The sequence below is a fragment of the Musa acuminata genome, chromosome BXJ2-5 (assembly GCF_036884655.1).
Source record: "Musa acuminata AAA Group cultivar baxijiao chromosome BXJ2-5, Cavendish_Baxijiao_AAA, whole genome shotgun sequence".
NCBI lineage: Eukaryota > Viridiplantae > Streptophyta > Magnoliopsida > Zingiberales > Musaceae > Musa > Musa acuminata.
Window position 1 is genome coordinate 18727233 of NC_088342.1, and position 26261 is coordinate 18753493.

A 26261-nucleotide genomic window follows, 5' to 3' on the forward strand; every position below is an offset into this window, starting at 1 on the left:
TTGTTTCTTAAAGAAGAATTAGGAGTTGTAAAGGAATATGAGTCTTAAGGATTAGGAGTTGTAAAGGAATAGGAGTCTTAAGTATGAGTCCTATTAGGAGTTGGTTAGAAGTAGGAGTCTTGAGTAGGAGTCCTATTAGGAGTTAGGGTTTAGAAGCCCTATAAATAGTCATGTATTCCTCCTCTTTTCATAAGCAATAGATGAATCTTTTCTGCAGCCTTTGAGCAGCAACTTGGAGGGAGGAACCCCTATAGAGTTCCAAGGAGGCCGATTCCCTAAAGAGATCAACCCCAAGTTTAGAATCTGCAAGGGTTCTAACACCTGGTATCAGAGCAGCGTTCTTGGCATCTCGCTGCCCTTCCATTGCCATCCATCTAAGATTGATCTATTAATCTTTTTTGAATGAAATTTCTTATACACTTCATAGATCATCTTGGCTTCCATCTAAGATTGATCTATTAAGAAATTCATCTCTAAAAACGATTTTATGTTGCTGTAAATTTTCGTCGTAACTTGCTGAAATTTTTCGACGAGAATTCTGCAATCGCAACTTGCACCAATTTCCTTGTTGTTATACTGCCGAAATTTTCTTGATTAAATTAGATATCATTGCTGTCATATAAACTGTGATTTTGCTATCAATTCTCTCCTCAATTCTCTCAAGTTTTTGGTGGAAATTACGTCGAGAAACCGTTGTTTCTTCGACGATAATTCTACTCTTACAAGACAGCACATACTTCCTGCAACTTCCACTTATTTCTATCAAACCTTTGCTACCATCTACCACAGATCCAAAACTTTCATCTACAGCCCTAAAACTCTACCAAACCACACCCTCAAACTGCACCCAAAACAGCCACAAAACAAGCCTAAACCGCAGCCTACATCCACCAATCCATCAACACTTTCGACCATCACTTCTCTCAACCTATACATGCCTTTAACCCAACAGCAAAAGAGAGATTTTAACATCATTGATTTGGGGCCATATACTATGGCATCTAAGGAGGCAATCAATGCTAAATTCGAAGCCTTGGAGGCGCGAATGGAGGATAAGATTCGGACGCTCTTTATCGAACTCAGATTGGGCCGACCACTAAGCCCGAAGAAATCATATCAAGGAGAGAGCTTTGCCCAATCACACCAAGCCCGAAGAGATGACTTCCAAGGGAGGGTAGGCTCTATGACCAACCCCAACTATCCATGCATGAGAGTGGACTTCCCTAGATGGGAAGAAGGAGACTCGATTGGTTGGATCTCGCGCGCGGAGCGATATTTTCGGTACCACAAAACTGCGGATGTATCTATGGTGAAAATTACAGCTATACATCTTGAAGAGGATGCTATACAGTGGTTTGACTAGTTTGAACATACTTATGGAGTCTTTTCATGGCGACAATTCAAAGAAAGACTGCTGATTCGCTTCAGACCAACCGATTACGAGAATATTGACGAACAACTAGCAAAGATCCGACAAACCTCCACCATTCAGGAGTACCAAACCAGGTTTGAAAGGTTATCTAATCAAACTCATGATTGGTCTCAAAAACAGCTATTGAGAACCTTCATTGAGGGCTTGAAGCCGGAGATCCGATGAGAAGTTAAAGCGCGACAACCGTATACGCTTATGGCAGCCATCTCTTTCGCACAACATCAAGAGGAGCAATTGAACCATGAAGCTCGGAGGACTAGGGTCGCTCCTCAACCAGTAATATTGAAGCCCTCAGCCCCCCTACTGTTGACCAAGTCCCTACACCAAAGAGGTTAACAAGAGAAGAGTTTCGGGAGCGATATGCGAAGAGGTTATGTTGGCATTGTGATGAGCCGTGGAGCCGTGAGCATCGCTGTAGTAAAGGGGGACTTCTTATGATTGAACCGATAGAAGAAGAAGTCATTGAACATCTAGAAGAGAGCCTTGAACATGAAGAAGAAGATGCAGAAAAAGAGCCACAACCGATCGAAGTTACGGTATATACACTAGCTGGCTACTCAAACCCGCAAACGATGAAAGTTGGAGGCCTTCTCAAACAACAACCGATCACTGTTCTCATCGACACGGGCAGCACTAATAACTTCCTAAACAGTAAGGTTGCTGTCCATATGAACTTACCTATTGAGAATTGCAGCAGGTTTGTCGCTAAGGTCGCCAACGGACGGATTTTGAAGTGTGATCATAGGTGCTCGCAGGTGAAACTGTTGCTGCAGGACCAAGAGATAATTGCAGATTTCTTCCTCCTCCCTCTTGATGATAATGAGGCCATACTCAGAATTAAATGTTTGATGACATTAGGTGATATTTCTTGAAATTTTATGCAACTATTTATAAAATTTTACAGTAAGGAGAAACAGGTGATACTGCATGGGAAACGTGAGGGCGACGTAACGATGATTTGCACACAACAAATGGAGAAGGTTTTGCATAAAGCATGCAGCAGTTTTTTAGTACAACTTGAGCAGCAAACTAAGGGAGAGCCAACAAAATTTGAAGATCCAAATCTACTTCCTTTGCTTGCTGAATTTTCAGATATATTTGACGAACCGTGCAACCTACCTCTTACCCGTCGGCATGATCATTGTATAACGATTCTTCCTGGCAAATCTGCAGCAAATGCTCAGCCATATCAGTATCCATATCTCCAGAAGGATGAAATAGAAAGGATTGTAAAAGAGATGCTCAAAACAGGAGTTATTCGGCCATGTTGCAGCCCCTACTCTTCACCGGTGCTCCTCATACGAAAGAAGGATGGAATATGACGATTATGTGTTGTTTACCGAGCTCTCAATGGCATAACCATCAAGGATAAATACCCTATTCCAGTAGTAGATGAGTTGCTAAGGGAGCACAAATCTTCACAAAGCTGGACCTTCGATTCGGGTATCATCAAATACGAGTATGCGAAGAAGACATACCGAAAACCACCTTTTGAACACACAACAACCATTATGAATTTTTGCTTTCTTAAAAAGGTGGAATATCTTGGTCATATCATATCAGAGGAAGGTGTGGCAGTAGACCCCTTCAAAATTGGAGCAATGCAAAACTGGCTGACCCCGAGGAACATAAAATTGCTATATGGCTTTCTGGGTTTAACAGGCTACTACTGCAAGTTCGTGAAAAACTATGGAGAGATTAGTGTGTTGGGAAATCATGGGGGGCGACATCATATGCGCAGCGGAAGAACAAGAAAACAAAAATCCCCGATTCTCAAAAAGATGTTCGTCGTCGTGCGAAGATTGGTGCGCAAAAATCCGCAAAACACAAAACTGCATATAGAGATTGTGTTACCTAGGGAGATCGTATATCCCTGTTTCCTTGCAGATCCTTAGGAGAGGGTGAAGGAGGTCAAGCGTCCTCTCTAGCGGTGATCCACACAGCAGGGTTGCGACGACGCTCCTCAAAACTCAAGGCCTACTCTGAGGTGGAGAGGGAGAGGAGAATAGGAAAGACAAGCAAAGACTCTAGCCTATGAGGCTGTGAATCCCTCCTATTTATAGAGATCCCGTGTCAAACCCTAATGGGTCCTTCCCTAGTGGGTATTGGATCTGCATCCAATAAGACAAGGGCTCCGTCGGATATCTCAAATCCGAACCTCTACTCATCGCAATGCCTACCATATGTGTGTGACCCTCTAGGCCCAATATCGAGCTGGCCGTGAGTCATACTTGTCAGAACTCCTTCTAACTCAGTGAATTATTATCTCTGTAATAATTCACTCGACTCATCGACTACGGACGTACTAGGCCGCTACGCCGTAGTCCCCAGACGATACAGGGAATCCAATCCATTTGACCTGTCTGTCCTCAGTTACCATGTACCTATAGTCCCTCATCCATCTAATATCCCAGAGACCGTATATCGAGCATGGTGTTGTCAGACCCATACGGTTTCTACTCGAGTCTCGCTCTAATCGGATTCTCCCGGAGAACACTTTCTCTCTCAACCCGAATGACCCTGGCCAGGGATTTGTCTGAGCAAGAACACATAGGATATTCCTCTCATGACGCCGAGAGTGGATGATCCTCTGTCGACACTCAATAGCCCTCGTAAGGTCGACTACCACTCCCAATGACCAGCTGTACTAGATCTGGGAACAGCCTAACCTATAAGTCTGGTATCAAAGAGTGGAGCACTCATACAGGACATCCTTGGTGTCTCAAGTCTAAGGACCAGATACACCACTAGGACTACGGAATCGCTGTATGACAATAAGGCATCATCAACCATCCAGCATTCCGTAAGCGGATCAATCAGTGAACTCATTCTCCAATGAGCACTTGTACTGTATCCCTAGTGTCCCTACACGAGCAGCTATGAGACCAGCTGCATCCATCATATGGACGGGTATACAGCACACCAGTCTATCCGGTTATCACGATGTCCTTCTCGAGTAACCTATGACCGGGATTATTTAGGATATGTGTTTAAAGGTGAATCGATCTCATTATCGTGATCTCATCATGATCCGATTCCCATTGCACAAATCCAAGGATATCACAATATATATATGCATTTATGTAATAGTTATAAAGTGATATACGCCAAAATATAATAAGCAAAAAGATTCTGTATCAAGTCACACGTGCCATCACTCACGTGATTGGTTTGCTGGGCACCTATGACTAGCAATCTCCCACTTGACCTAAAGCCAATCACCTATGTGTCTGATCCCCATCAGACCCCTGTGACGCTCAAAGACAATCTGAGACAACGACTTTGTCAGTGGATCTGCGATGTTATCTTCGGATGGAACTCTTTCCACTGCTACATCTCCTCGGGTCACGATCTCTCTGATAAGGTGGAACCTCCTCAGAACATACTTAGATTTCTGATGAGACCTAGGTTCCTTCGCTTGAGCAATTGCCCCGTTGTTGTCGCAATATAGGGAGATCGGCTCCTCGCTATTCGGCATGACTCCCAAATCTGTGATGAACTTCTTCAACCAGACTCCCTCCTTTGTTGCATATGATGCAGCAATGTGCTCCGCCTCTGTGGTCGAGTCAGCAGTGGTATCTTGCTTGGAACTCTTCCAGCACACTGCTCCTCCATTCAAGGTGTACACATACCCTGAATTCGACTTGCTATCATCGACATTATACTGAAAACTTGAGTCAGTGTAGCCTTCAACTTTAAGGCTATTACCTCCATATACTAGTAAAAGATCCTTAGTCCTTCTCAAGTACTTAAGGATACACTTTACTGCTTTCCAGTGCTCCAAGCCTGGATCCGCCTGGTACCTGCTCGTGACACTCAGAGCATGCGCTATATCAGGCCTAGTACATAGCATGACATACATGATAGACCCTATTGCTGAGGTATAAGGTATCATATCCATGTTCGCCCTTTCTTCTAGAGTCTTTGGGGACATACTCGTAGAAAGCGATATCCCATGTCTCATCGGTATGAGACCTCTTTTGGAATTTTTCATGCCAAACCTTTTGACAATAGTTTCTATGTACCTGGACTGGGACAAGCCAAGCATCCTCTTGGATCTATCTCTATAGATTCTAATCCCCAAGATATAAGATGCTTCCCCTAAGTCCTTCATGGAGAAGTGTCTAGATAACCAAGCCTTTACTGTGGATAACATTCCTCTGTCATTCCCAATGATGAGGATGTCATCCACATATAACACCAAAAAGGTCATAGAGCTCCCACTTACCTTTCTGTATACACAAGGCTCATCTTCGTTCTTAACGAAGTCATAAGATCTGATTGCCTCATCAAATCTTATGTTCCAACTTCGGGAAGCTTGCTTTAGTCCATAAATGGATCTAAGCAACCTACACACCTTATCTGGGCAGTTCTTGGACACGAATCCCTCAGGTTGCATCATATACACCTCCTCCTCGAGGTTCCCGTTGAGGAATGCGGTTTTCACATCCATCTGCCAGATCTCATAATCATAGTGTGCTGCAATAGCCAATAGAATTCTGATGGATTTTAGCATTGCTACGGGTGAGAAAGTTTCGTCGTAGTCAACACCTTGCCTTTGACGATACCCCTTAGCCACTAGCCTTGCTTTATAGGTCTCTACCTTTCCATCTACTCCGATCTTTTTCTTAAAGATCCACTTGCAACCGATGGATACAATACCTTCGGGCGCATCAACTAGGTTCCAAACCTTATTGGAGTACATAGAATCCATCTCAGAATTCATGGCTTCTTGCCACTTCCCGGAGTCTATAGATAACCAAGCCTTTACTGTGGATAACATTCCTCTGTCATTCCCAATGATGAGGATGTCATCCACATATAACACCAAAAAGGTCATAGAGCTCCCACTTACCTTTCTGTATACACAAGGCTCATCTTCGTTCTTAACGAAGTCATAAGATCTGATTGCCTCATCAAATCTTATGTTCCAACTTCGGGAAGCTTGCTTTAGTCCATAAATGGATCTAAGCAACCTACACACCTTATCTGGGCAGTTCTTGGACACGAATCCCTCAGGTTGCATCATATACACCTCCTCCTCGAGGTTCCCGTTGAGGAATGCGGTTTTCACATCCATCTGCCAGATCTCATAATCATAGTGTGCTGCAATAGCCAATAGAATTCTGATGGATTTTAGCATTGCTACGGGTGAGAAAGTTTCGTCGTAGTCAACACCTTGCCTTTGACGATACCCCTTAGCCACTAGCCTTGCTTTATAGGTCTCTACCTTTCCATCTACTCCGATCTTTTTCTTAAAGATCCACTTGCAACCGATGGATACAATACCTTCGGGCGCATCAACTAGGTTCCAAACCTTATTGGAGTACATAGAATCCATCTCAGAATTCATGGCTTCTTGCCACTTCCCGGAGTCTATACTCATAATAGCCTCCTCGTAGGTCTGAGGATCAATATCCTCTACATCCTCTCCTCTAATATGTCCCACATATCTCTCAGGAGGATGAGATACTCTATCAGACCTGCGTAAAGTTGATACTTGTGTATTAGGTACCTGAACAGACTCGGGCTGTAGAGTGGTGCTTGAGCTTGGTTCTCCAACCTCGCTCAATTCTATCATTCTCCCACTGTCTCCGTCAAGAATGTGTTCCTTCTCAAGGAACACTGCTCTCTTAGCTACAAAGACCCTTTTGTCCTCGGGATGATAGAAGTAATACCCACAAGTTTCCTTGGGGTATCCCACAAATATGCATCGCTCTGTCCTTGATTCTAACTTATCGGGGTTGTGTCTTTTAACGTGGGCAGGGCAACCCCAAATCTTAACAACCTTAAGATCAGGCTTCTTCCCTTTCCATATCTCATATGGTGTAGACACTACCGACTTAGTTGGAACTCTGTTCAGAAGGTAAGCTGCGGTTTCTAGGGCATATCCCCAGAATGAGATGGGTAGGTCAGCGAAACTCATCATGGACCGTACCATATCTAATAAATTACGATTTCTCCTTTCAGAGACACCAATGAGCTGAGGTGTGTAAGGAGATGTCCATTGGGATAATATCCCATGGTCCTTGAGGAACTGAGTAAACTCTGTACTTAAGTATTCACCTCCTCGATCTGATCGAAGAGTTTTGATACTCTTTCCAGTCTGGTTCTCCACCTCATTCTTATACTCTCTGAATTTCTCAAAGGCCTCGGACTTGTACTTCATTAAGTACACATATCCATACATTGAGAAATCATCAGTAAATGTAATGAAGTAGGAGTAACCTCCAATGGCATGAGTTGACATGGGTCCACATACATCACTATGTATGAGTTCCAACAACTCAGTGGCTCTCTCTCCAGTTCCACTAAATGGAGAATTTGTCAATTTTCCACGAATGGATCTAGATATCCATCATTTAGCAACTTTTGAATCCTTCTTTCATGGATGTGACCTAGCCTACAATGCCACAGGTATGCACTGTTCAACTCATCTCGTTTCCTTTTGGACATATTTACATTCATGATATGTGGAGTGGTGTCTAACATAAATAAACCATTATGCAATGTTCCTTTCGTGATGATCTTATCATCTAATAATATCGAACAACCATTGTTCTCAAAAACAAATTTATATCCACTAACTGTTAAACATGAAATGGAGATAATGTTTTTGATAATAGAAGGAACAAAATAACATGCATCTAATGCAATAAAAGCTCCACTAGGCAGATGTAGGGCGACCTCGCCATAGCTAATACAGCAACTTTTGCTCCATTACTCATCTTGAGGTCCATCTCGCCTCTCTCTAGTCTCCTAGGCCTTGCCAGAACCTGCAACGAATTGCATATATGATAAGCACTACCGGTATCCAATACCCATGTGTTATCATAAGAGTCTGACAAATGGAGACTGATCATGAATGTACCTGAAGCTTCATCAAGCTTTTGTTTCGCCCTTTCTGCAAGGTACTCTTTGCAGTTTCTCTTCCAATGCCTATCTTTACCATAGTGGAAGCACTGGCCTTTATCCTTTGCTGGGTCTTTCTTAGCAACCTTTGCTTTACCTTGTTTGCCCTTGCCCTTTCCCTTCTTAAGGGACCTTTCTGCTTTCCTTTTCTTTCTGGTCTCACCAGTGTAGAGAATTGGCTTCTCTTTCTTAATAGTACTCTCTGCCTCCCTCAACATATTGAGGAGCTCTGGGAGAGTCACCTCAAGCTTGTTCATATTAAAATTCATTATGAACCGTGAAAAGGAATCTGGTAGGGACTGAAGCACAATGTCCACACACAAGTTATCCTCTAGGACCATTCCTAGACCTGTGAGTTTCTCTATCCACTCAATCATCTTTAGGACATGGTTCTGAACCGGTGTCCCCTCAGTCATCCTAGCGCGGAAAAGGCTCTTGGATATCTCATATCGTTGAGTCCTTCCCTGTTCCTCAAACAATTTGCGGACATGTAGGAGAATGGATCTGGCATCCATCTTTTCATGTTGTCTCTGTAACTCTGGAGTCATAGAGCCCAACATATAGCACTGAGTAAGAATGGAGTCATCAATGTACTTCACGTAGCGAGCGATCTCATCCTCGCTTGCCCCTTCTTCGGGCGTAGGCATCACTGTATCAAGGACGTACACGATTTTCTCCGCTGTGAGAACAATTCTCAAGTTACGGAGCCAATCCGTATAATTTGGACCAGTGAGGCGGTTGACATCAAGTATGCCACGTAAGGGATTTGAAAGCGACATTTTCTGAAAATAAAGATGTAGCAGAAATGAATAACATGCAGATTTTGCAAGAAATAAACTATCAAGATATGGACTTCTATCTTAATATGCTCCCACTATTTTACTAACGAGTCACGCGACACCCTCAACACGTGAAACGGAAGTCTCCGGCAGACTTCTAGTGGGGATCAGAATCCAATCAGCGTCTTAGTGTAACCTCGAGGGACTCGACCAATCACACTAAGCCTAAAAGGTAGGCAACTCTTGCCGATCACAACTCCTTGTGATTCCCGTCCTGTTCGGCCTCCGAATCACCATGGCCTCGAGGGACTCGACCAACCATGATGCTCGGTTAAGTCAACACTTTCGTTACAAGATGAGTCTGATTTGATGATATACCCTCGAGGGACTCGACCAAGCATACCATGCCCTCAGGTCATCGGTGACATCTCTATGTCGTAAGCAAGATAGCGAATCGCGATATAGGTGAGTCTCGAGGGACTCGACCAACTCAACCTACATCGGGAATCGGTTCCTACTCATAACGATGGAAGGCCACGTGGGTCAATCTAATTGCCTCACGTTTACCGACTTAATATTATCGAGAGATGTTTCTATAATTTGGTCTCCTAATATAACATGTCACACATATACATATTTAATATATATCTACATCGCATGCAAATATATATACATATCTAGTATGTGTATAAGCAATCACACCAAATGATCATGGACCACAACCTAATATGATTAGGCCCGAGCCAGTAGGCCTAATCACTCACATCAAGATCTATGTGTGCAACGGTGCATCTCCATGCCCTGTGATCGTCCATCTCGTCCTCGTCGGTTTCGTCGACATCTTGATGCATCTCCATGCAACACGATCGTCCGTCTCGTGGGTCCCGCTATCGCATCCACGCTCCCGCTGCGCCTCCTCATGTGATTACAACTTAATCATAGGCACGCAGGCCCGACAATAAACGAGAAATATAATGGAGGTTCGCAGACCTCAATAATAATAATCGCAAGTACACATATCACACGGTCCATGATCATCCGTCCACACATCATACATCACATGTATAAATAATTATCATCATGTAGGACTACTAGATAATAATAAAAATAATAATAAATTAAACCTTTTAATTAATTAATATTTTTCTGAAATCAGGGACATGTAGGGAATTTCTCAATTCCTAAGGGTATTTTCGTAATTTGGACAAAAGACAGAAACTGGAATTTCTCATATTCTGAGGGGCAAAACTGTCTTTTTCCCAGAAAACCCTAATGCCCTTTCCCCCTTTCGCTGCTGCCGCCGCCGCCACCCTGCCGGCGGCGGCCTGTGCGGCGGGGCGAGGGCACTGCCCTCGCCTGCAGGCGGCATGCCCGCTGGCGGCGCTGCCGCTGTAGGTGGGCTCCCCCTTCGGGCGTCGCTGCCTCCGCAGGCGGTGCTGTCCCGCCGGGCGGCCGCCCCTGTGGGGGGATTTCGCCCGCGGGAGCAGCGGCGGCAAGCACCGCTGCCCTGGAGCGCCTCTGCCCGTGGGCTGCCAGCCCCGCCAGCAGCAAGCCTGCTGCAAGCAGACCGTCGGCCGGCTGCTGCAGGCACAGCGCTTGCGCATGCGCCGGCGCTGTGCTGCCTGGCTGCGGCTGCCGCTGCAGGTGGCTGCAGGCATGCAGATCGAGGGCAGCAACTGTTGCTGCCCTTCCTCGCTTTTGCGTCAACGATTTTGACGTCAAAATTCTTCCTAAACACAATACACGCAGTTTAAAACCAATCATTCGCACAAACAACCTGGCTCTGATACCACTGTTGGGAAATCATGGGGGGCGACATCATATGCGCAGCGGAAGAACAAAAAAACAAAAATCCCCGATTCTCAAAAAGATGTTCGTCGTCGTGCGAAGATTGGTGCGTAAAAATCCGCAAAACACAAAACTGCATATAGAGATTGTATTACCTAGGCAGATCGTATATCCCTATTTCCTTGCAGATCCTTAGGAGAGGGTGAAGGAGGTCAAGCGTCCTCCTCTCTAGCGGTGATCCACACAGCAGGGTTGCGACGACGCTCCTCAAAACTCAAGGCCTACTCTGAGGTGGAGAGGGAGAGGAGAATAGGAAAGACAAGCAAAGACTCTAGCCTATGAGGCTATGAATCCCTCCTATTTATAGAGATCCCGTGTCAAACCCTAATGGGTCCTTCCCTAGTGGGTATTGGATCTGCATCCAATAAGACAAGGGCTCCGTCGGATATCTCAAATCCGAACCTCTACTCATCGCAATGCCTACCATATGTGTGTGACCCTCTAGGCCCAATATCGAGCTGGCCGTGAGTCATACTTGTCAGAACTCCTTCTAACTCAGTGAATTATTATCTCTGTAATAATTCACTCGACTCATCGACTACGGACGTATTAGGCCACTACGCCGTAGTCCCCAGACGATACAGGGGAATCCAATCCATTGGACCTGTCTGTCCTCAGTTATCATGTACCTATAGTCCCTCATCCATCTAATATCCCAGAGACCGTATATCGAGCATGGTGTTGTCAGACCCATACGGTTTCTACTCGAGTCTCGCTCTAATCGGATTCTCCCGGAGAACTCTCTCTCTCAACCCGAATGACCCTGGCCAGGGATTTGTCTGAGCAAGAACACATAGGATATTCCTCTCATGACGCCGAGAGTGGATGATCCTCTGTCGACACTCAATAGCCCTCGTAAGGTCGACTACCACTCCCAATGACCAGCTGTACTAGATCTGGGAACAGCCAAACCTATAAGTCTGGTATCAAAGAGTGGAGCACTCATACAGGATTGCTGGGCACCTATGACTAGCATAGTGCACCAGTTACTTCCTTACTGAAAAAAGATGTCTTCCAATGGTCGGACAGAGCCTCCGCTGCCTTCGACAAACTTAAGGCAGCCATGACGACGACGCCAGTGCTAACACTACCAGATTTCAACCGACCCTTCATTATTGAGGCCGACACATCTGGAGTCAGAATTGGAGCCATTCTCATGCAAGATGGTCGACCACTCGCATACACTAGCAAGGCATTATCTCCCTCCTATCAAAATAAGTCAACATATGATAAGGAGATGATCGCCATTGTGCGCGCAGCAACGCGGTGGAGACCCTACTTGATTGGTCGACGATTTCAAATTAAAACCGACCAAAAAAGCTTTAAGTACGTTTTGGAGTGAAAGATATCATCCCCTGAGCAGCAAAAATGGGTAACAAAACTTTTTAGATTTGATTATGAAACAACTTACAAAAAGGGGAAAGAGAATGTTCTTGCAGATGCGCTTTCGCAACTAATCGAGCAAGCTGAAGTTTCGACTGTTTCACTTCCGACTAGCGACTTTCTTGAGTATATTAAGATAGAATGGCAGGAAGATTCAGAGACTAGTAAGATTATAAGCACCAAGCAGATTTTACAAAAATTGGAGGAAGCACCAAGCTCCGTGGCTCATTACAATTGGGACTCAAAAGAATTACACTATAAGGGATGCATTATGCTTGTGACAAATTCTACTTGCATCTTCACAAGCAGATTTTTGGACAAAGTTATTCCATATGCAGGGTATTAAATTGAAAAAGAGTATGACATATCACCCATAAACCGATAGCCATACAAAAGTTGTAAACAGGTGCTTGGAGATAACCCAAAGCCACCCACCAAATATGACTACCCAAGGAGAACTCTAGACCCAACCAAGTGCTATTATTGATCGACGGAATGTGACTCAACGATGACGACCCACTACTGAAGTGCTAATACAGTGGGCGAACCTATTATCAGAAGATGCCACTTGGGAGAACTACGATGACTTGAAGATCAAATTCCCAGAATTCATGAATCGTCAGCCTCGAGGACAAGGCTGATTTGAAGAGGGCGGGTCTGTTAGGACTCTAGCTAGGAGAGTCCTAATTGAGAGGGACATTCATGTAAAACCTACCTAAGCCGACCCCTATTAAAGAGGTAAAGAGGCCGGCTAGGGTTAGGAGGTTGTTTCTTAAAGAAGAATTAGGAGTTGTAAAGGAATAGGAGTCTTAAGTAGGAGTCATATTAGGAGTTGGTTAGAAGTAGGAGTCTTGAGTAGGAGTCCTATTAGGAGTTAGGGTTTAGAAGCCCTATAAATAGTCATGTATTCCTCCTCTTTTCATAAGCAATAGATGAATCTTTTCTGCAGCCTTTGAGCAGCAACTTGGAGGGAGAAACCCCTATAGAGTTCCAAGGAGGCCGATCCCCTAAAGAGATCAACCCCAAGTTTAGAATCTGCAAGGGTTCTAACAGGATCCCGAGTGAGGCGTTCTCTCTAACCCGTTTTCTCTTTTGTAGGTTCTAAAGGACCATGGGAGGCTTCGGGGAGGTTGACCTTTGCGGACGGACACGCAAGGGTGTCGCATGACTTAGGCAAAACCAGCTAAGTCCGTGACAGGATTGACATGCAAGGGTACCACACAATTTAGGCAAAACCAACTAAGTTTGTGATTGTTGGTATCAAAGCGGGACAAGCACACATAAAAACACTTAAATGTGAGGGACCTAGCGAGGCTGTGTTGAGGGCAGCTAGCACATGCGACCGTTTGAGGGAAACGAGCATTGAGATGCAGGGAAATGAGTCACTCAAAGGAGCAGACATCCAATATTGGTATTTAGAGGAATGTCCAATATTTCGTACGAGTGGCACCACGAGGACAAGCGAGCTAAGAACAATGTGTAGCATACAAAGGTTAGGATGGTTGAGTTCGAGCTGCGACTCGATGTTGGTAACCAAGCTTGATGGTGCTCAAGGTAAGCGGGGTGCTTGGTAAAGGATGAGACCATGTAAAATGGGATGGGTTGCTCAGCGACCGAAAGAGTTATGCAAAGCTCAAAGAGGTGAGAGGAATTGCTAACTTTAAGAATTCGGTACTCATGCAAAGGCTTGTATGCGGATAATGGATTGTCCATGGCCATTCCAAGGTGATTGAAACTCAGCGCTATGGAGCATTAAAACTTTCTCTTTTACATGAGAAGGATACATCTATAGGAAGTTAAAGTGTGTTGCAAGTTCAGCATGTTTCTAGGTCTTGAGGGGTATAGCGGGGGTTATATTAGCGAAGAGTCATAATCTAACAAGTGCATTTGTAGGGGCAGAACAATGCATAGTTTTTTTAGCAAGATAGAGAAGTTCAAGGAGATGGTGATCTTTGAAACTTTCATAGGGAAGGATGTGAAGAGATAAGTTGCTCTAACGGGATAAATATCCAGGAGAGATAAGTACCGATTCTCCAGAGAGAGAATCATATGCAATGTTAAGGGGGAGTATCTCAAGACAACAACTCCACAAAGCTCAACGAACCAAGCGAGCGGGCAAGGAGTTTGTCGCGTGATTTTGCATGAGCTAATGCGTTGGTGGACGTATTACTAAATCAAGTGGGGGAGTGACCCAAGGTAACACTAAATGAAGGCACACTTAGGGCTGATATGAAGATTGGACTCAACGAAAGGTTGACTTGTAGAACGGTGGGCACGAAGGCTACCATTTACTCAATACAAACCATGGAGCAGAGCAACTTGGGCGTAGCTTGGTGGAGTGCCTAAGCCACATGAAGGGAGTTGACATAGAAGGCTGAATATGGAGCGAATACACAAAGCTTTCCTTAGACAGAGGTCAAGGACATGAACTCTTGCACAGGCAAGAGTGGGATTATGTCGTTCTATGGGTCTCTTATTCTGATGGAGCAGACTAATCCTGCATGGTGCTAAAGACAAAGGGAGCTTTGAGGAACATGTACCTTATCTCGGTAAAGCATTTGACGAAAGAACTAAGGTGACTTAGTATGTGGAGGCGAAGTTGGGATCAGAAGGCCTTAGCACGGGGCAAGAGGATGCAGAGGCGGGTACTCTTGAAGAATATACTATAGTGCTACCATTCGAGTTGCCATGAAGGAAGCGGTTTACAGTGGAGATTGTGTTGGTAGGGGTAGAGGCCTAGGATCCAGATAATGTTGCACCAGTTTCGGTGAAGTCAGTGGACTTCGGAGCTGTCAAGCGATGGACTATCCTAAAGTTGTGCTTCGTTCGGTGTGACCCAAGAGCGGATGGACAAAGGTTGATTGCCAAAGGAGCAAACACCATCGGAGGTGGCAAAGGCCCTGCGATATATTGGTAGAGGCCATTCATGGAGAGATCGTAATCTGAGTTCATCCCATAATGATCAGAATGCATTGGAGATGTCATCAAGAGGTGTATGGTGTAGCAGATCGTGGTAGAACAGTTCGAGGCAATGCAACACACGGGACTAGTCTCGCGAGGGACTAGGTCATGTAGAGATATGATCGGGAGCTACTGGGAACTCCACTTCGGTGAACAACATGATGGTAAGAAGGGTTACGTGTGTGCATCGAATTCTGCATCGGATGAAAACTTTAGTCATCAGCATATGGAGGCTGTATACCACCGAGGGGGAATTTCGAGTGCAAGTACCAGTGAGGCTTATGGGGGGGACTTGATCATACAGAGGTATGAGTAGAGCGGTTGGAGAGTTGGACTGCTCTAGAGCTCATGTTTGTTTAAGGGAGCCCGACAAGTTAGAGGACAAGGTCGAGTAAGCGAACGTTGCTACCAAGGAAGCCAAGGAGAACAGAATCGGTGCGAGCCCTATAATATGATGGCGGAGGCTATGCATGAGAGTTGCAGTCTGTTTTTCGATTGACCAAGGGGAACTGCTCGGAGAACATTGAGATGTTAAGGTAGGTGGTCGAAAGGGGCGAGGAAGCGACGACGAGTCCAGAGGGACTTAGCTACCCAAAACCAAGCATTGATTAGAATGGAGGTGAACTTTGAGGAGTGCCACAGTGTCGCAGAGGTAGATTTACCAATCGCGAAGAAAGGGATGCAGATGCATAGTAGGGTCATGAATATGACAGTGCCATGGTACCATAAAGGTGACATTTCCGTGGAGTTATCGATCCCTTGCTCTCATGGAAGGAGAGCGCTTGGTCGTGAAAGGACCGAGGAGGTGGAGAATGCAGAGGCAAACTCCAAGTACCGAGGCTAGGTTGAAGCACAGAGGCCAAGGAACTTTGAATTAACGAGCTTCTTATCAAGATAGTCGAAAGTGGAGGACTTCGGGTCGATGCAAGAGTGCTCGACCGAGGAATGAAGTATGTAGTACGCAATGTTGTACCTTTGCTACTTAGAGGAGTAGGCAGCAGAGATGATGGAAATGACGGTACAATCCTAGAGGCGATCAAAACTATTATAGACTGGCTTCAAGTTGGGGTGAAAACTTCTTGCATTTTAGAAGTTCGATAGCAATGAGAAAGTGAATTATAGTAGCTAACTCAACGCAAGGAGTGCAAACACTTTGAGTGCTTCAGAAGTGTGGGCATAGAGCAAGCGAAGGCTAGTGCTCGATGTATGGAGTACAACTCTCTAAGAGGTGGGCAAGTCAAACAACTTTTGCCTTCTCAACGCTTAAGAGAATGGGCGAAATTAAGTTTCCCAATTCTCTTATTTATCCAACATAGGAGCTTTATATAGGTTCAAAGACCCTTTGAAGAAATCTAGTGGAAGACAATAATTGTCAAATCCTCACCAGTAGTGATCAGTGCTACTAAGAGTAGACTATCTGCTTTATTTCCCAACAAAATATCATTCGAAAGCAAAGTGATGCAAATATACTTGGAAGCGATAACTAAGTGGAAGAGGAATCGATTGGCAAATTTTACGAAGGATCCCAAAAGCTTTAAAGTCTGTGAGGCGATGCTCGTTAAAGCTCCAGCAGGCATCCACCCAGTTCAAGCGGCATGAGACATTTGAGAGACTGACGCATAATAAGAAAGGTCTTTTCCTTTATCTGAAGGATCCACAGGAATCAATAAGGATCAGTACAACTCAGTCGACCTCATACCAAAGTAAGAGTCATTGGCACATTGCAGTTGGAGCAAAAGATTAAAGACTCAGCAAAGGAGAGGAAATGCAATGTTTGTAAAGGCTTTGACAAGGACATCGAAGGAATAAATATGGGAAAATACCACGGACAAAGTTATAAATGGGGTATTTAATGTAATGCTCATGTACGTCCGCGCCTTTCGGTTTTGTTCATGCTTTGTATAGCATGTAGAGGGTTGGTCGTAGGCTTGACAGCCCAATTTTGGTTGGCTTTAGTGATCGTTTTATGCTTGTAAACGAAGGTTGTGTCATTTGGGCCCTTGTGGGGATTTCGGTCTGTAAGGAACTATCTTGGACCCTTTGTTATATGACTGTTCAGAGTTTGTGAAGTCTACATTTATAATTTGCATTGGCTATAAAGTGTTTGTTAAAATGATCGCTTGTGGATCTCGAGTGAAACATTTTCTCTAACCTGTTTTCTCTTTTGTAGGTCCTAAGGGATGATAGGAGATTTCGGAGAGGTTGATTTTTGTGGATGGATACACAAGGGTATCGTACGACTTATGCAAAACTAGCTAATTCCGTGATATCATGTCAGATCATTGGTTTACCACCCAAGGATAGTTGATAATATGCCACCTTTGTTGATATAATATTTATAAAAATTAATTTATTTTAACAAAAAGTATTATTTTAAGGTTTTTTACTAGGGCTACTATCAGGTACAACTTATAGTATCTAGTTGCCTCCACCTTGGTAGATTTAAATGTCATTATTTCATCAGTCCAAAGATTTAATCTATGGTAAGAGAACTACCAAGAAACTAACTTGAAAAAATATATATAATAAGTATGTAGTACTCAATCATATATAAGTATCAACATCACACAATGATGCATCTTTATACAATACCAAATTTTGATTTATGATTTTTGATACATGACGTATTAACCTTTTAATCATATTGAATCTCATAACATAAGTAATATAAACATTCATCGCATATCAAATAAGACAATTAATATTTTAAGTGCAAGATTTATCATATTCAAACAAATCACTGAATATATGCTCGGTAAAAATTTGATACCAAAATAACATTATGTCTTTTGAGACTAAGTCAACCTGCCATTTTTATACATCATATGAAATTAATAATTAATCACATTGGATGTTATGACACATGAAATATAGACATTCATTATTTTCATATATTGGAAGATTTTGTAAATTAGAGTTAACTAACTATATATATAATATTTCTCAAGAATTATTTATTAGATCATCGACATTATTACCTATACTCATATATAAGAGCCTACTTTTCTTATCAACTCATGGTGCATTTTCTTGATCAGTTTTATGATGTTCTCTTTAATTCCATTAGTTATGAATGTCATAAATTGGACAAGATGCATTTTGATATAAATTTAATTGTGAGGTCTAAGTGTATACATTTATGTTATCCAGGTTTAGTGGGCTCTAATAGAACCCTGTTGCCTTAAGCATAGTAATGATTTATTTGTCCAGGAGAATTGATTCTCTTTTTCCCCTTCTTTTAATTATTATTTATTTTTTATCATTTATGATTATTATCCCTCTCTCCCTTCGTTTTGTAGATCAATCCCCCTCGTGATTTCTTAAGTATATCTACTATGCAATTCAAGATTACCCAACTCAAAGTAAGTACATTATCTAGAATCTCAATCTTCACAGGTTCATGGATGATAAACTAAATTGATGCATATAGTGAAAGAGACCAATAAAAGGACAACAGAACTTTGTGAAAGAGACAAGAAGGATCCCTACATTATAATATTATATTGTTCTATGGAAGATAAGAAAATAAGAATTTAAACCCGTAACTTTATCTTGTAAGTGATGACCTAACATCGTCTTCTTCTCTCTTCATAGCCATGCTCTCTACCACCAACAGGGAGGAGGTGGGGGTGGATGTAAATTTAGAGGGAGGGGTGCTAACCGTAACCCTAGATTCCACTCATTTAATCCTTTGTGCCTGTACAACAAGAGGGTGAGTCATGGCATAATGATAAGGTTGATCTCGGGGACAAGGGTTTGGATCATGGAAATAGCCTCCCTGCTTCCAAGGGTAAAATGCTTCCACTAGCCTTATGCTCGTAGATCAAGAACATTCCATATCCAAACCAAAGCCCCTGAACTCAAATCCTAGCTTTACTAGGATTTCCAAAATGGGCTTAGACTTGTTTTGATTTGGTATTATTTGGGTCTTCCCTAACATATACTACTTGTAGTACTTCACATTTGGATCTTTTGCTTAGCTTATGATAACATTGTTAGTTGATTTTATTTTTAAAGCTTGATGATAATATACTGGTTAGTGATTATGTTGCTTATATATTTTATGTTATCTCTAGGTTTCAACATATTTGAATTTGGTTTACCTAGCATGTAATTGTTGTAAGTATTCTGTACCTTTGGAAAATATGCCATAGATGTTGATTATTATCATGCTCATTAACAGTAAACCACTAAAAACAGGTAAATTTTTTCAGATTGTTGCCCTCTTATATACTTGTGCCAATCAGATGTGTTTAGCTTTCCTGGCATGTTTCCTTGTGCTCGACTCTTTTGACCATTGGATTATTTATCTTTCCTGATGGAAAATCATGAATTTGCAGGTATGTTGCACCAGAGTATGCAATGACAGGACATCTACTTGTTAAGAGTGATGTATACAGCTATGGGGTTGTGTTGCTGGAGCTTTTATCTGGTCGGAAGCCTGTCTACATGTCTGAGTCTGAGGGGCCAGAGAACCTTGTAACGTGGGCACGCTCTCTCCTGGCTAGCATGGAAGGAGTGGAGAAACTGATGGATCCATCATTGCATGGAAAATGTGACCTAGATGATGTGGCCAGAGTTGCAGCCATAGCTTCAATGTGTGTTCATGCCGAGCCATCTCAAAGGCCATTCATGGGAGAAGTTGTACAGGCCCTGAAGTTGATATACAACGACATGGAGGAGACTTGTGAAGGTTCATACAGCCAGAAAGAGTCATCAACTGGTATGGATGATGACTACAGAGGAGATTTTGGAGCTGAGAGTAGCTGGTGGAGGAACGGGGTTTCCCCATTGTCATACAGGCATGGCTCTCCCTTCATAACCATGGACTATAGTTCAGATCCAATGGACGAACTGCAGAGGCCCCATTCAACATCTCAGTTGGCTTCTAGGACTGAAGCAAGGTACAACAGGTCTGGTCCTTTAAGGACGAAGAAGAAAATATCTGATAGATTGAGAGGAAGCATCAGTGAACATGAGCACCATTCACGGCATCTGGGTATGAAAGATCATTACGGCTCAAGTTTGTGAACGGTGATTCTGTTTCTCACTTTTTTTTCTTCTTTTTATTGTACAGCTTTGTCATATAGTTTTTTGTGCTTTGGGCATCCCATGAGCTTCTGATTTTGGATGACAGTGATTCATTTCTTGTGAATTCCATGTGTTTTGGATTATGTTGTGGCTGTCGCCGAAGTTAGCTGGTAATGTTTTGTTAGTTTCTAACCTACTGTTGGGTTTTCGTGTTTGTTAGTTGTTTCCTTTGTCAAATTGAATAATTGGTGGCTGGTAGCTAAAATTATTGTTAGACTTGCTCAAGCAATAGCTCCTTTTTTGGTGGTGTTATTATCTATTCCCTAAGATTCAATTGATACATTTACAAGTGTCAGAGGTTTCGGGTGTGTTTAGTTGCAAAAGGATTTCATCAAAATAATTTTTCTCTGAAAATTTTCTTTTGATTGTTCGTTGCTTGTTTGATGTGAAATCCTAAGATCTTATTTCCAGGAAAAAAAAAAGTCTTCAAACATCTTATTTCTTATTTTAGCCTAATTTTCAGAGAAGACTGTTTTTAATATCCCCAAGAGTTGGACTAAAGCAATCCTTCAAGATAGGGTTTGTAGCAGTCTTTTTCCTATCAACATCTTATTATGTTTGGATTAAATTTGGTCCCAAACATAGTTAAATTAGTACGATAGCATTTTAGGCAACATTAACTTGTTCGGAGTCCTAAATTTCTCCACAATGGGATTGCTTCCAAATTGTGATGGAAAATAGAAAGATTAATACTTAATAGTTATTACACGCAATGATCAGATTGAGCAACTGATAAATCGACATATCCTTTTTTTACTCTAACTTGCAATGATCAGAGTTTCTACATCCTATCTGGAATGAGATTCCAGAAGTAAAGAGGCTCTTTTTCTCTTTTTGTCGGATATGTTGTGAACAATATGTCCGAACACGACATCATTTGGCTTTCACTAATCTTCTCGTTTAACCTCAGAGTGCAGAGGATCAGCTCAGCACGTTTGATAAGAAGTAGATTCTTTCGGATTTTATATGTGGTTCTGATGCAAGATTTGGATCGACTACTTATTTTAGTTCACGGCATTTTCCTCTCAAAGTCGGTGTTCCAGAGTCGGAGTTGCTTCGTTCTTCTTCCCGATTCGTTTCGTTGCTCAGAATTCTTAGGCTCTGCCTCAGAATGTCGATCTCTCGATCTCTCTTGCGTGCCTCCTCCTCCATTTTATCCACGCGTGATCGCAGTCTTTCCACTGTCTCCTCTTTGGCTTTCGCCTCCCTCTCCAGCGGCTCGATCTCAGCTCCCAAGTAGAACCTCTCCCCTGGAACAGCGGTCGGTGTTAAGCAACAGCTGGGGTAGAGTTTGTGCGCCTATGCTGTCGTCGGTGCACGTAAATTATAGTGTGTACTAACTACCCACGTCGAGTCCTTCGGATGAGGTCGTCAAGCTCGGTCTTGATGGCCAGGTAGAGCTGCTTCCACTTCTCCACGGCTTCCTCTCGCCGCGCTCGCTCCTCCTTGAGGTGCTCGACCAGGCAATCCGTGCCCAAGCGGAGCCACTCCTTGGCCCCCCTGCTTCCTCTCGCCGCCGTCTCCTCCTCTTCCATCACCCGCTTCCTCAGCTCGGCCGCCTCCTCCGTGTGCTGCCTCCTCTCCTGCTCCCACTCCGCCTCCTTGGACGTGAAGGCTCGCGCCTCCTGCTCCCTTACGCGTCTCATCTCCTTCATCTCTTCCTCTAGCGCCACTACTTTGGCTCTCAGTTCGTTGGTCTTCTTGCGGTGATTGGTGTGAGAACATTTGCTGGCGACACACCCCATGATGTTATTGACCGGAGCCAACTCTTTTGGCGTGTTAGGGAAGGGACCGATAAAGGAGGAGAAGAGCGACATGGACTGTCCAAGAAGAGGAGTCGCACTAACTTGTTTAATATGAAAAATTTTCAGATTTATTATTTAACCAGAATGTGACGTTGATAAAATCATGCGACTGACATAAACAAGTTCAAAAGTTTTTATGTGAAATCATCAAAAAATAGGAGAAGAAATACTATAAATAAATTCTCTTATATGATACTAAAAACGAGGAAAAAAAAAAATCTAGGATGATATGTCCGAAGAAGAATATTTAAATACTTTTGTTTGCCAACATATAAGACAGTCAGTCGATCAAGATTGATACAAAGGAAAACATAAGAATTTGCTAAAATTAATACTCTTAATTTAAACGAGAATAATTATTCTTTGGATATCAAGAATTGGCCGTCCACATCGCCTCCTATTTCAAACATTACAAATCCCCCCTCTCTCTCTCTCGCTTCGCACACTTTCCAATGACTCCTCGCTGTCAGCTACGGTAACTTTGGTCAACACTTACGGCTAAGACAATCGCACCAGACCGTGGTGGTGGGGCTCCGCTTTGTTCATCTGATTGGGGATTGGGAGTCAAGCTTCTCCGTCATTCGATGACAGGGGTGGTCCGCAGTCCCGTAGCACGGACAGGAGTTGGGGTCGTGAAAGGCTCGTCGTTGGCTGCAGATGATGCAGCTCATGAATGACGGCTACCACTGGAGTTCGTAAGGGTCCGCTTTGTTCGCTTGTTCATGATGGATTACTGAGACGACAGAAATGGGCCCTTTCTTTTCTTCCTCTTTTTCTTTCTCTCTCCTTCTTTCGGGTCTTGAATTAGAGACTTTTATGGTTGCTTCTTTCTTTGTTTTCAGGCTCTGCACACCTACTGCTAGGTTCGCTATATCAGGGGCTGATTGTCCCTACAGAGGCGTGTCCAACGGAAGGAATGGAGGCGCTGGCCATCTGGTAGATCAATAATGGACTAGAATTAGATGACAATTATGTGCCATTATAGGCCATCCATCTAGTGGAATGATATCATTAAGGCTAACTACTCCATATCTAGTGATTGGGTAGGACCTATGTTAGTGACATGATAAAATATGTAATGAATTTTCTTTTGGGATGGATGTTGACAAATGGTACTTACTATAGAGGGAGGGTGTTAATATATAGGAGAATTTTTTTTAATCTTATTAAAGGTATTCCATAAATTGAAGAAATAATGCATAGTTCAGTACCATACACATATCGATAAATCGAGAAATGTTAAAATTTTTATAATAAAAAGTGTTTTAGACCCATTTAAAACCTCTTATACTTAATATATATATATATATATATATATATATATAGTTTTCAGACTTTGTGAGTATAGATAGGTAGGTAAAGAAGACCCAATAATAATACTAAACTGGAGGGATCATAACAAAGTGACTTACTTTAATTGATACGATCCATCTGTGTCAATCCATCGCATGCATACTAAGATTTCTTTGTGTGTCTTTTGGCTGCCATTTGTCTTCGTACCACCGGCATCAAGCGACAGTGCTCGCTTCATCCAAAATCTTTCAGTTTCTATTTTATTATAAATATAAACATTTATGTGATATGATATAAGCCAATTTAGATAATAAATACGTAGTTACAAATGCACGACTCAAGAACGAGATTGAAGTTAAATATTGTTTTTATTTTAATTTTAAGATATTTTCTTGGATAGCAACATATCACAAATTTGTTGGCATGTAAAAGTCTCTGTCGATACTTATTTCTTGTACCTCTTTTGCTTCTGATTTTATACCCACAAAAAAAAAAAAAGTCAGTATAAAATTATCTTAACAAATTATATTGCTTTTTTTTTTCCCGTCATTGTTCGACTCAAGAATTCTTTTTTACTTGAGGTAAATTTATGCTATCTGGTTTGTTTGTGGGAGTAAAATTATGTCTCCATTAAGGCTCAACAATTGTTGACAACTACTTAATATGCTGCTGCATTAGTTTGCCAATAAGATTTTTTGATCAGATCGATTCAAAAGATTTGTGTCGAGAGTGATCCACGATGGATCATAAGTTGATGACTTATCAAAGACATGTATGATTACTAATATACTTTCATATTCTTTCTTTCAAACTTAATTTCGGGGAGGATGTTGGAAGCTTAATCAAACTTTAATATTTGAGAGCATTTAGTTAATTTTTAATCACTAAATATAATTGCAATTAGTTTCCTAATCTTATCGGACGTGAAATTTTTAATCACTGAGCGGTGGTACTACCCAGTGCAGTGTCAGTGTTGGACTAACACTAGCAGTGGTACCGCCCAGCGCAGGCGGTAGTACCGCCCGTGCCCAAGAAACCCGGGATGAGATATTTTTAGGCTCCAAGTTTGAATCAACTTAAAGTATATAAAAACCCCTCTCATCCCTGGTTAAAAGACACAAGCACATAGAGTTTAAAAGTGAAGAAACGCTGCTGTAATCTCTTTAGAAATTCCATCATCCACTCTTAAGTTTAGAATTATGTAAGAGAGGAGTGTGAGTGCTTGTAAGGGCTGTCTCCTAAACCTGGTAAAAGAAGAAGAGGAGTGTAAGAAGGAGGTTGATCTTCGCCTATTAAAGGAAGATCAGTAGTGGATGCCGGTGGCCTCGACGGAGGAGGAATCGACGGAGTGGATATAGGTCACGACGACCGAACCACTATAAAATTGGTGTGTTCTCTGGTTTGCATTTATTTCCTGCCATTTACATACTGCAAATTGAATATTTACTTGCCTACTGCATTCACTTCATAAACGTATGCTTTCAAAGTTAAGTTTCCGAAATCGTTTTCAACGTAAACATATTTTATCGTATGAAAGTTTTTGAAGACGTGATTTTACCGCTGCACTAATTCACCCCCCCCCCCCCCCCCCCTCTTAGTGCCGACTCCGTTCCTAACAATTGGTATCAAAGCCTCATTTTCTCATTTGGTTTAACACATAAAGAGAAATGACTCTTTTCGACTTTCAAGAGGGTCACTCTCTTATTCGTCCTCCATTTTTCAATGGAACGGACTACACTTATTGGAAAACTCGAATGAGAGTTTTCTTGATTTCATTGAATCTTGATTTTTGGCACACTCTTAAAATCACACACAAAGGCACTAGCAAAGTTAAAGATTTTAAAGTTAATTTTTTAATGCATGATTTTGAACTTTTTCGAATGAAGCCTAACGAAACCATTGTTAACATGTACACCCATTTTACGAATGTCGTCAATGGTTTAAAAGCTCTTGGCAAATGTTTTTCGGATTTTGAACTTGTAAACAAGATTTTGCATTCTCTTGATAAGAGTTGAGATTCCTAAGTAACGGCAATTCAAGAATAAAAAAAATTGATTACCCTTCTGATTGAAGAACTAATAGTTGATGACCTATGAATTATGAAATGACGTGTAATGCACGTAAAGAACTCAAGAATAACCTTCCAAAGGACAGGAAGGATTTCAGACTAAGAACAATCGAAGATCACTTAAACATAAGATCAAGTGATGGTGAACTTGAACTCCTAACTAATAAATTTAAAAAGTTAATGAAACAAAAATTAAAGAATGTAACTACTTGTTTTGAACGCAAGAAGAAGAACACAAATTAGGATGAATCGAGCTTCTCCGAATACGAGGAGAAAATCAACAAAGGCGAGGTGGCAAATTATGCCTTAACGGCATTCGACAATGAGGTAATCAAAATGCTTTTAATTTATTTCGAAATTACATGATACTTTCCATGAGTTATTTTTAATTTAGTTTAGAATAATTATTTTTTTTTAAAATTACATGTTTAATATAATGAAAATACTAGAAAATTGGGATCATGCTAGTAATTTTAAAAATAATCATGAAAAATAAAAAAAAATGATTTTGATTGAAGATGATTTATGATTAATGAAATCGATTTTATTCTATGCATGAGACTTTGAAGTTATTCACGATGAAATATTGCTTTTTCGGTTTTAAATAAGATGGATGGTTTTCATACAAAAACATAAGCATATTGATTTAAAATTATGTTTAATGGTTTTATAATTTGAAATTATGCATA

The 26261-nt window shown here is 42.1% G+C and overlaps 2 protein-coding genes across 5 annotated transcripts in view; one reads left to right on the plus strand and one right to left on the minus strand.

The window, feature by feature from the left end:
* LOC103985279 (receptor-like serine/threonine-protein kinase ALE2) overlaps window positions 1-20620 on the plus strand; it is a 42709-nt gene extending 22089 nt beyond the window's left edge. For all 4 annotated transcript variants that reach the window (XM_009402932.3, XM_009402933.3, XM_065108997.1 and 1 more), the window contains one exon: window positions 19656-20620. In XM_009402932.3, the coding sequence (XP_009401207.2) occupies window positions 19656-20346 (691 nt within the window). In that variant the 3' untranslated portion in view covers window positions 20347-20620. The remainder of the gene's footprint in view (window positions 1-19655) is intronic.
* Window positions 20621-21127: 507 nt separating this feature from the next.
* LOC135611734 (uncharacterized) lies at window positions 21128-22167 on the minus strand. The gene is made up of 2 exons (XM_065107385.1): window positions 21755-22167; window positions 21128-21656 (listed from the first exon to the last, which is right to left on the minus strand). Exons 1-2 carry the CDS (start codon window positions 22149-22151, stop codon window positions 21406-21408), a joined length of 648 nt encoding a protein of 215 aa, XP_064963457.1. The 5' UTR covers window positions 22152-22167; the 3' UTR covers window positions 21128-21405.
* Window positions 22168-26261: the final 4094 nt, after the last annotated feature.